This window comes from Poecilia reticulata, linkage group LG22 (assembly GCF_000633615.1).
Source record: "Poecilia reticulata strain Guanapo linkage group LG22, Guppy_female_1.0+MT, whole genome shotgun sequence".
NCBI lineage: Eukaryota > Metazoa > Chordata > Actinopteri > Cyprinodontiformes > Poeciliidae > Poecilia > Poecilia reticulata.
The window spans coordinates 1,973,799-1,985,713 of NC_024352.1; the positions used below are offsets into that span (position 1 = coordinate 1,973,799).

The 11,915-nt window shown below is 39.4% G+C and overlaps 1 protein-coding gene across 3 annotated transcripts in view; it reads left to right on the forward strand.

Annotated features, from left to right (window-relative positions):
- Positions 1-11,915, forward strand: part of npas3 (neuronal PAS domain protein 3) — a 301,093-nt gene that overhangs the window by 238,518 nt on the left and 50,660 nt on the right. For all 3 annotated transcript variants that reach the window (XM_008398666.2, XM_008398667.2, XM_008398668.2), the window contains one exon: positions 1,323-1,503. In XM_008398666.2, coding sequence (XP_008396888.1) covers positions 1,323-1,503 — 181 coding nt within the window. The remainder of the gene's footprint in view (positions 1-1,322; positions 1,504-11,915) is intronic.

Consider the following 11,915-nt stretch of genomic DNA (forward strand, 5'->3'; position numbering starts at 1 on the left):
CACACACACACACACACACACGCACACACAATCACACATTATACATAACCAGATTAACACATGGAAATAAATGTGTACAACCTTTTTGATATGCTACAAATGACAGAACACACCTCCAATAAAACCTCAGAGGATATTATTAGAAACCATGTTTTCCCGTGTGTGCGCAGGTTCATGGATATTACACCACATAACTGTGACCAGAACATGCACCTTCTTGTGTGTGTTGCAGGTTTGTTATGTTGAATACACACCTGTGTGTGGAAGCTGATTATGGAATGAGACTTCATTTTGTTTATGCTCCCTCTCCTCATCCCCAATTAACAAAGACAAATCCGCTTCCATATTGACTAATGAGAGAGTTTAGCGTGAAGGAACTCTGAATTTTCATAGTGAAAAGAAGATTATTTATTCAATTTTCATGAAAATGACAAAATGCTGCCGATTGTCCATGTCTGTAAAGGGACAGATTAGATGAGGATGAAAGGAAGAGATGAATAAATGGGATGAGGGAGAGGAGATGAGGCCAGTTCTCACGTCTCTGTTAACAACTGTAAGGCTAAAAACTGGACTCATTTTTGTTTTCATTTCGTTTCATGTATTTATGCATTTCTATACATTGTGCAGTAATGAACATTTCAAATTGTCCCCTTGACAGACCTAAAATTAATAAGGTTAAAAAAAGAAACAATTTCAAGATAAATGCATCATTTAATATAAAAGGTAGACCACATTTCTTCTCCTAAAGACCACATAGCTACATATATATGCAGTCTTTGAAAAGCAAATGTTTAACATTTGCACTCACAGCTGTAGGAGACAAGCGAAAAATGACTAACAATGAAGCTAAAAGCAGAAAATTTACCTTTTTAAAACATTTCATATTCATAAAAATCCATGTCTAATTTAGACTGCTTTAGAGAAGGATACCCAGCCACCACAAACCTTAAAAACGTCTATTTTGGATGTACTGCATGACTGAGAAAATTGAGCTCTAAATCAGATCTGGGCAAAATGTTCTCAACATGTCTTAAAATCAGTAACTGTTGATTGCCCAATAGTCCTGCACAAATAAAAGCTATTTGTTTTTTGGCATTTCAAGATTTTAATCAACAAAAGGATGTACAAAACCTTCTTCCCTTCATTACAAAACCTCCCTTTTATTTTAGGAGACAATCCACCAGAATAGAAAGAAAGTAGTGCTGAGTGAAAAATGACGTAGGCTACAGATGAACTGAGACAGATGCAGAGAAAAAGAAAAAAGGTGTAGCGCAACGTTCGATGAACAAATGGCAACATGTTGATTATTTGTTATTTTGCAGGTGGAGCTAACAGGAAGCAGTGTGTTTGACTACGTCCACCCTGGTGACCACGTGGAGATGGCAGAGCAGCTTGGCATGAAGCTTCCTCCGGGGAGAGGCATGTCTCTGTCCCAGGGAGCGGTCAGTGAAGACGGAGCGTCCTCAGCGTCATCATCATCGCACTCTGAGACGCCTGAGCCAGGTAGGAGATCTGAGACGGGTGTAAGGACATGAATCGGGGTCTCTCTTTGCTTTTTAGATAACTTGAGACTTCAAGCTCAGAAGCAGCTTCACTCAGGTGACTGACATTTGTAGTGTACTTTACCTCACAAAATATTTTTATGAAAATAAAATGATCTATATCGATAATAATCTATTCACCTATGTTGACATTTTTGTGCTCCCTTTGTCAAAAGATCCAAAGGGGTGAATCAGATTAACTGTTAATTTGTGTATGAACAGAGTGGGAGTCTTTGTTTTTTTTTCCTCAGTTATTGTCAGTAATCGTGATTTCCTACTTCTATAGAGTAAAAACCAGCCAGGTGCTCAGAGCAGGTGCACCATTAATGGAAGCTACTTTCCTTGATGCAGTCGTCTCAGTTTCAAATTCCGGCCATTTACATGCGTGTCTCTCCACTTTTCTCTGCCCTCCTTCGTATTGAACTTCTGCTGAAAACTAATTAGTGCCAGAAAAACTTTTGCAAAATTCAGTCATTAAGGCCCAGAGGAAACACCAGCCTGTTTTAAATGATTGTAGATATAGAAGATTCAAGAACAAGCTCCTCACCTTTTAAGCTCTTCCTTAAATTATCTTACTAAATGTATCGATTTCTCAATTTTTACTCTTATAATGTAACAAATGTAAAGGACACAATATATATATTTTGTTTTTGTACAAGATTTAAGAATTGTGCTATGCATTTATTACCTCTGAGTAACACAGCTGATCTACAGTGGGGAGAACAAGTATTTGATAAACTGTTGAGTTTTCAGGTTTTCCCACTTGCAAAGCTTGTAGATGATTGTAATTTTTATCATAGGTACTCTTCAACTGTGAGTGATGGAATCTAAAACAAAAATCCAGAAAAATACAATGTATAATTTTTAAATAATTTCCATTTTATTGTGTGAAATAAGTATTTGATACACCAGAAAAAAGAAACTTAATATTTGGTACATAAACCTTTGTTTGCAATTACAGAGATCAGACGTTTCCCGTAGTTCTTGACCAGGTTTGCACACACTGCAGCAGGGATTTTGGCCCACTCCTCCATACAGATCTCCTCCAGAGCCTTCAGGTTTCGGGGCTGTCGCTGGGCCACACGGACTTTAAGCTCCCTCCAAAGATTTTCTATTGGATTCAGGTCTGGAGACTGGCTAGGCCACTCCAGGACCTTAAGATGTTTCCTACGGAGCCACTCTTTAGTTGCCCTGGCTGTGTGTTTTGGGTCGTTATCATGCTGGAAGACCCAGCCACGACCCATCTTCAGTGCTCTTACTGAGGGAAGGAGGTTGTTGACCAAAATCTCACGATACATGGCCCCGTCCATCATTCCCACAATATGGTGCAGTCGTCCTGTCCCCTTTGCAGAAAAGCATTCCCAAAGAATGATATTTCCACAGCCATGCTTCACGGTTGGGATGGTGTTCTTGGGGTTGTACTCATCATTCTTCTTCCTCCAAACATGACGAGTGGAGTTTAAACCAAAAAGTCCTATTTTTGTCTCATCAGACCACATGACCTTCTCCCATTCCTCCTCTGGATCATTCAGATGGTCATTTGCAAACATCAGACGGGCTTTGACATGCGTTGGCTTGAGGAAGGGCACCTTGCATGCACTGCAGAATTTTAATCCTTGACGGCGTAGAGAGTTACTGATTGTTTTCTATGAGACTGTGGTCCCAGCTCTAGTCCCAGCTCTATTCAGGTCATTGACCAGGTCCTGCCGTGTAGTTCTGGGCTCATTTCTCACCTTACTCAAGATCAATGATGCTCCACGAGGTGAGATCTTGCATGGCGCCCCAGACCGAGGGAGATTTTCCGTTATTTTGTATTTCTTCCATTTTCTAATAATTGCACCAACTGTTGTTGCCTTCTTCTATTGTCCTGTAGCCCATCCCAGCCTTGTGCAGGTCTACAATTTTATCCCTGATGTCCTTACACAGCTCTCTGGTCTTGGGCATTGTGGAGATGCTGGAGTCTGATTGATTGAGTGTGTGGACAGGTGTCTTTTATACAGGTAACAAGTTCAAACAGGTGCAGTTAATACAGGTAATGAGTGGAGAACAGGAGGGCTTCTTAAAGAAGAACTAACATGTCTGTGAGAGCCAAAATTCTTACTGGTTGATAGATGATCAAATACTTATTTCACACAATAAAATGGAAATTAATTATTTAAAAATCATACATTGTATTTTTCTGGATTTTTGTTTTAAATTCCATCACTCACAGTTGAAGAGTACCTATGATAAAAATTACAAGCTTTGCAAGTGGGAAAACTTGAAAAATCAACAGTGTATCAAATACTTTTTCTCCCCACTGTAAATGTTGTCATGCAGCATAATCCTCTGTTATATTCAGTCCATTCATTCTATTCCGAAATGTTCTGATTCACAATGGATTATGGGAGATATCTGATGACAAAGAATAATGTAATAATAATAATGTATTTTTTGTTCTGTAAACTGCTGGACTGGACTTAAAACCCTATGATYGACTGTATATTGATGCAGATGATGCATCAGAGCAAGAAAATAATCTGAAAAGTTACATCAGTTTAAGAAAGCAGATAGATGTGAAAGTCAGTGTTCACTGAGCAAAAACAGTAAATGAAGTTGAAAATTATTGATGCATAGCTATTTATTTATTAATTTTGTTCGATAAAGGGACTTAACTCAGCCAGTGGTTAACTAAGCCAGTGGTTCTTAACCTGGGTTCAATCGAACCCCAGAGGTTCGATGAGTTGGTCTCAGGGGTTCGGCGGAGCCTCTGCTGCGGAGGTAAAGACACACTTGTGTAAAGTCGTGATGACGCGCTCCTTTTCCATCACTTGCTGCAGAGGATCAGGTTACATTGCTTAGCCAATCAGAACTCCTCCTGATTGAAGGAGTTCCACTCTCAGCATGGATTTGAACTTGTGTCTTTAATCACTTCAGCAAAGCTCACAGTTTTTACCAAATTCTATAGTCTAAATCTGCTCCTTAGTCGCATCTTTTCGGGGTTGCTACTGCCTCTAGTGGCATGGGGGTGGTAACACAGATTTGGTAATTACATTACCAAATCAGAATACCGCAAAGTATTTTGTGTGTCGGGGAGGTTGTTGGAATAAGAAGGGTTCAGTGAATGCGCATATGCAACTGGGGGGTTCGGTACCTCAAAAAAGGTTAAGAACCACTGCTCTAAGCTTTTGAACTGGTCAGTATTTCAACCTTTTTGGAATTTGCTTAGAGCTTTCCACACTGTGTTTGCTTACTGGTTTTCTGGTAGCACTGAGTCATGTTGATGGTTGTGAGATGGAGTAGAGAGGAAGTGGCCAAAGACAGTCATTGGTTAAAGGTGGGGTACATCAACAGGTTTCCAGTCCTTTGCAGGGCAATGCAGAGAACACCTGATAGAGTTTAGATTTGACCTAGAAAATCCAACCCAACCCGACCCGGTCCGAGATCATAGACATTGCTTCTGATCCCGATCTGACCCGACTGGGTAACTTTAATTAGAGTATTGAATCTGAATTAAAGTTGACGTTCTTTTATACTGGTACCAGTTTAAAATCCTTGCAGACCTCTGACTTTGTTCTGCTGGCATAGTAGGGTAGTGTTTTTTAAACATTTTCCAGCTCCATTTTGTTTCTTGTTGCAGGGTGAATCAAACTGCAGATGTTATGGGATGTGTGATTGATAGGAGTAGAGAAGGGTGGTTCTGGTTACAGTTTACTTCTGCACCTTGTTTTCTTTCTTTCTTTCATCAGCAGGAAGCTACGTGCTCCTCTGTTTAGATTAGAATAAGTTAACAGATTATTCTGTGTTCTCCTTTAGTTTTGTCCAGAAAGGTCGTAACCACTTTGCCATGTGCATCCCACCTCCACACCTGCTTCACTCACTAAACAACTTCAGCGGTGCCGCAGTGGTGGATTTACTTTTTTCTACATGCTGATCTGCCCTTAATCTAACTTTGAAAAAGTTCTCCAGTGCTTGCTTTCTAATATCTCCTTATTCACTGCTGTATTTTGTAATGCAACACTTTTATTGTTCTAGAGTGGAAAGGCTCACAATTCTCCATGGAATTCTTTGTCCTGTCTCTTCCATTCCTTCATTTATCCATCCCCTCATCTTCCACTGCACCACATGTTCAAGACTTTTTACCTTCCAAATGCTTTTCATTGTGCCCTCACTCTGTCTCTCATGCTGATGATAATTTAAGCATTAGGGGGAAATCCATTTATAAATTAAACAAAATGACTTGATATCCATCAAGTCCCTTAGTTCATCAGCCTGTTCAAACAAGGAGTTGAAGATTGGCTTTGCGGCGACCAGGGTCTTCGGAGACGGCACAGTAATTAGATCTACCGCGGATTTATTCTGGGCTGATTGGGGCTGGTGATGGGTGTGTGTGCGTGTGTATGTGTGTGTATCTGTATGGGTGGAAGATTTTTAAATTAATTGGAGTCTATTGGAGGTCCACATTTTAGGGTTTTTTTGTTCTTTTTTTCCCTTTGACTTTGTGCAAACCTCTAACAAAGCCTCCCCATGCACTAAACTAAAGATAGATAGTGGGGCTAAGGGGACATCTATGTGGTCATCAGTGTCAATTTGTCTGAGAGAAAATGAAAGCAAAGACTTTTTTTTCACTTTGGATTTGCCCTAAAGGTGGAAAAACATAAAAAAAAATTGAAGAAGCAAAAGAAGAAAAGGATTTAGTTTGGATATCTCAGTGATTACTAACATTGACTTGACCAAAGGAAGGAGACAGACAGAAGTCGCCAGGAGAAACATGTTTGCTCTTCATTGTTAATTTGTCTAGAGACAGTAAAGAAGAGAGGCAGGGGATGGAGCGACATGTTCCAATGAGCATGAGTGTTTAGCAGTGTTAATTTGTCTGCATGAAAAGGCAGGGAAGGGAGAAAAAGGTCTCAGGCAGACATGCAGGAATGTGAAAGAGTGATCCCTAATGACACTATGACCAGTCAGAGGAAGAAAGGCTATTAGGATTCATGTATGTGGTATTAAATGCAAATCTGCATTGAGAGCATGGAGCCAGCTGAGTGAATACATTTGTGCTGCTTGTAGCTAGCAGTAGATTTGTTGCAAACTGACAGCTCAACCACACATTCAACCTGAAAAGATAACTTCAAATATCGGAATTTGTGTCAACAACAAGGAAAAGGCGCACTGGTTTTCCTTTAGTTGATTGATTTTATGCCTTTCCAAAACATAAAGGTAAAAATTCTGTTATTTGGATATTTAGAGAGGACATACTAGGAAGTTATGGCTGTTGTTCAGTTACAAGGCAATCTGTCACATTTGCATTTAGCAAAGTCTAATACAAGGACAATCGTTTTCACCTATCCATCCATAACTGCAGGATCATTGGACTGGGCTGATCCCAATCAGTGGCAGGTCAATTAAAAGCCTACATGGAATGGACTGCTCTACATACAGGTTCACTAAAAGATAACATGGCATTGTCTAGTTATTTGTCATTTCCTCTACTGCTTTTGAAGGCCCAGCACACATTTATTGGTGAAATTTAGTCTAGCTGATGGATCTCTTCATGACTACATCATGCACGTACGATACTTCCAAAAACACTGAGAGGTTTGGTTCCGACATAAACCACGCCTTCTCTCTACCTGTCAGGTCAGTGAGGTCTTACTCTAATCTAAACCATTTTTTCAATAATCTAACACGTTACTATTTCCAATCCTGTAATCAAATTAAAGTTAGTCATCCAACTCATCCAGTCACAATTGTCACTGACTTGGTAAAAACATTGTTTCCCTCCTGTGTTTCAGGTAGTTACATCTGGTCCATGTGAGAAGCCAGTCACATGGAGAGATGTGTGTTTTCTAGCTGGAAATGCGGTTTCATTGTTCTTTCTGTGCTGGAGACCAAGTGTTATTGTTACACCCTTGAAAATAGGGAAGACAGAGAAACGGAAGTGAATTTTTTATGCAGCAATTTAACGCAATAAGGACAGAGCATAAAAACTCCCTAGTGAATAGGTTTACTAGCAGACTCGCCCTACTTGTCATTTTTATATAGATGCTGCTGATCAAAGTATTTGTGATCTAATTTAATTTCTTTTAAAATTAAGTAATCTGTAAAGTAAATAACTTAATCAGAAATCAAATTCATCTAACTATTATCACTATCCTCTAAAACCCAACTCCAGTCTGAGCACTGCCCCTCCATCACAGGGAAAACACGTCACTGTGATTACTCGGTAACTCCAACTGAAGCAATAGCGGTAAACTGATTGGATAACTGCACAATCAGCCTTTTGATATTTCTATGCTGATCACTTGGAGCACAATAAGCTCAGAGAACACCCAGAATTAGTCCAACAGAAAGAAAATGTCACAAACACTATTTAGTTATCAGTGCAGAGCGAAAAAAGTGAAAAGTCATAGATGAAGAGTAGAAACACTAAGGCCACATAAAGACAGTATGAATGAGAATTGGATTGATTGAGACAGTCTATGCTTCCTTGTATGCTTGTGAAGCAAACATGGCCCATAACATAAAAGCTTTATGCATCGTAGATGCTTAGTTGAAACAGAATCCACACTGTCCATTTGAATGAATCTCTTAATAATTCATCCACATGCAGGACTGAACAACAGAATATACTAGTCAAAGTTTTTTCAGCAACATTCATCTTCTGTCACGATTCTTGGGTGTATCAGTTTGAGGGTTTTTTTATGGTTTATTTATAATTCATAGTTTTTGCATTATTAGTTCTTTCTGGCTGTTCTGTTTTTATAAGTGAAGTCATTGTCAAGGCTGATCAGTCAGGTAAAGGCTGTCAAGGCCAGTCAAGTTTGCTTTGTGCAGTAACGCAGATATAGTGAAATAGGAAACAACCGTTACCAAACTTTTCTCACTTTTTTAGGGTCATAAAAATAGTCAAAAGCTCTGAGTCAACCTCATCCCCCAAACACATTATAATCCCCCTTCCACATCATTTTATAACAGGCGTCATGCAGTCTGACATGATGCCTGCATGCCAGACTGTAAAGGTCCTGGCAACCACCAAACTGGCAGCATGCTTTCCACCTCTGCATCCAACACTTTGCATCCAAATGCAAAGTGTTCACATGTCAGACCTGTGAAGTTCTATATGAACTCTTCTTCCGCTAATTTGAAGCCAACGTAAAGCTTGGAGATGTTCATTGCACTGACTGTATAATTGTACTAAGGGAACCAGGTTGGAATTCACTGACCTCCTTAGAACAACAAATCTTTTTCATCAATGTTTGAAGAAGCAATCTGCAATGTCGAGTGGCTGAATCATACACACTAGTGGGCATAAACATTATTGGAAGAACTGAATTGAAAAGTATGGAGGGCATGTCTCAGTACTTTTGGTAATACTGTGTATTATTTCACTAACTCTCTAACTGTCTGCTACACTAAGTTTATTCAAGTCTTTATATCTGCAACCAAATATTAAACAGTTTCAACTTTAAATCTGAGCCACTTTTCTGAAGCATTTTATTTGTTCTAGTCATCCATGTCCCAATAATTACATCAGACCTGAGTTCAGCTTTACACTGTTTGATCTTCAAATCCAAACAAAACTTGACTTTTTTATTACTTAGTCTATAAATTATGACCTATTGCTATTGTAAGGCCCCTGACATCAGTCTGATTTAACTTATTTGGCAGGTTGTGCCAAATTGCTACTTTGCACCCGCTAACCTTCTACATCTCTTGCTCTGTGTTTTTATGAATTGATCTGTAAAAGACTTTTCATATGTCCTGCCTTAGTATTGAAAAAGCATTTCCTAAAAATCATAGCCTTACATTTTACCTCATTATTAGTTAGCAAAAAAACTGTTTATTCTCATTAAACAGTCCTAGCCTTTCTCTTACCATTCATGTTTTTTTTACAGAAAGAAATTATTCTTTCCATCTAAAGAAATTTAATTTTTCTTATAATTTAACAATAATATTCTTAAATTGGCTGCACAGTGGCGCAGTGTGTAGAGCTGTTGCCTTGCAGCAAGAAGGCTCTGGGTTCGATTCCCGGCCCCGGTCTTTCTGCATGTTCTTCCTGTGCATGCGTGGGTTTTCTCCGGGTACTCCGGTTTTCTCCCACAGTCCAAAAACATGACTATCAGGTTAATCAACCTCTCCAAATTGCTCCTAGGTGTGAGTGTGTGTGCATGGTTGTGTGTCCTGTGTGTCTCTGTGTTGCCCTGCGACAGACTGGCGACCTGTCCAGGGTGACCCCGCCTCTCGCCCAGAACGTTAGCTGGAGATGGGCACCAGCAACCCTCYCGACCCCATTAGGGACAAGGGTGTAAGAAAATGGATGGATGGATATTCTTAAATTATTCTTTAAGAATAACTTCTTTCCTGTAGATGGAAAGAAATTAATGTCAGAAATCAGTTGACATCTAAACAAGCCAAATGTGGATTATTGTTATGTAAGTGTCACCTGTCAGTTTAAACCCCAGGTTATCAGCCAGGCTTGTCTCTCAGGCTGCTCTGTTGTAATATGTCAGAAAGCTAACCCCATCATTTTAATTATAGTCACACTCATAAAGTGCTAAAATTGAAGTTAAAACATGAGATGACCTTGGAGGAAAGAACCTCCTTTGAAGCTTGACGCCTCTTGCCAACACACTCTTGCAGTTAAAGAGACTCATCTTTAAAAGCACATGATGCAATTTGACTAATATCCGTCAAACTGAGGCTGAGAGCAGCAATGTCTCCAACTGTTCTCGAGAATGAGTGGTTGAAAATGATTTATCATAAGGGTAATTCAGAGTCAAGCTAAAGGGAAGAAAGACTTCTTGTATCTCTTCACTTTTTTTGTCTCTACTTAAAAAAATTCCATATTATCAGATCAGTGTCTGGTAGATGCTTAGAATGTATCTGTTGTCCTCTGCCTGTCGACTTTRAATATGAACACTTGAGGTGAATTGTAATATTCATGATAAAATAACGGAGTGATGACTAGTTGTGCTTAATAAAGGAAATATATGAGTAAAATTGAAGTCTTGAGCTTTACACCAGATAATAATGTTATTCTGTCATCAGAAACAGACCTGGAGTGGTGCTTTGATTCTCTCATTCATGTTTGAGAAATCCTTGAATCTCCCGTGGCAACCATTCAGGCCTGCCTAAACGCTTGCTCTCACAAAGCTCCTCCTTGGAGCTGCTGTCTCCAGCTGAACCTCTGCCTCACAGAGCAGCCCTCACTTACCCGACCCCCGACTCCCTCACTCAGCTCCTACAGACTAGCAGAAGCAATTAACAAACACCTGGTGGTTGAGTCTGCTGAGTTCCTGAGTTCAATGCTCCTAAGAATGGTTGTAAATGGGATGAGGAGCATTGTTGTGATGACGTCCTGAAGTGTCGGTAACAGTAGGAGTTACTGACACCCCGTCTAGTGTTGGTGTTCTTAACGAGACGGAAACCAATTTGAAAGCGCCAAATTTCCAAGTTAGATTTGATAAGCACAGCATTTTCATAACAACTAAGGGTCACATTAATTTCACTGTAAAATGACACTATGTACCTGGAAAATACATAACCTCTTGTATTTAAATTTATGTTCTAATTCTTCTCAGGAAACCAGAAATGGACCGTGACTGTGAGCATACACATTGCATGCATACTTGTAGCTGGAACTATCCCTCTTGTTATCCAAGAAAATCACAATAGTGGGGAAAAAGCAGCAGTGTTGTTTTAAGATGTGTATGCTCTAGATTTTGCATGTTGTCCAGCCAGATCTGAGTATCCTGGTTTGGTCAGTTTGTTGCCTCCTAGTAGTAACTTGTCATGCAGCTCATCACACATTTGACCTTTATTCTATTGATGAAGATAACCCTAGTCTTCATCACAACCCACAACAAAGAAAACAAAATCTGCACCACAGCCAATAATTCAAAAAAATTGAAAACACAAAATGTCATGAACATAATACACAATTTTACAGCATCAGTGTTATCTGCTTACCTGTTTCAGGTTAAATCACACCTGTGATTTAGAGTTGAAGGACAATGCAGAATCAGCTGTGTGTTCACCATTTTATAATTTTACCAAGAAACACAAAAACAATAAAAGAAAAAACTGTTTCAAAGTCCTTCCAGGAATGACATCATATCTGACCTAAAAAAAAAACACCATAAGTTCCCTGTTATTAGTCCTCGGCGGTCTAATTGTCCGCAGCATTGCCTTATTTCAACATCACAAGTCTTTGATTATTGTTGCTAATTACACTATTAGCACAATGGAGGGGAATAATTCATCATAATCACTCACATTTATCATAATTATCCAAGTTTACAAGAACCTACTTTTAATGTCATTTAGAGCAACCATCAGCTGCTGTTGCTGCTGCCCAAGGACAAACTAAGTGAGGGTGTGTGTGTGTGTGTGTGT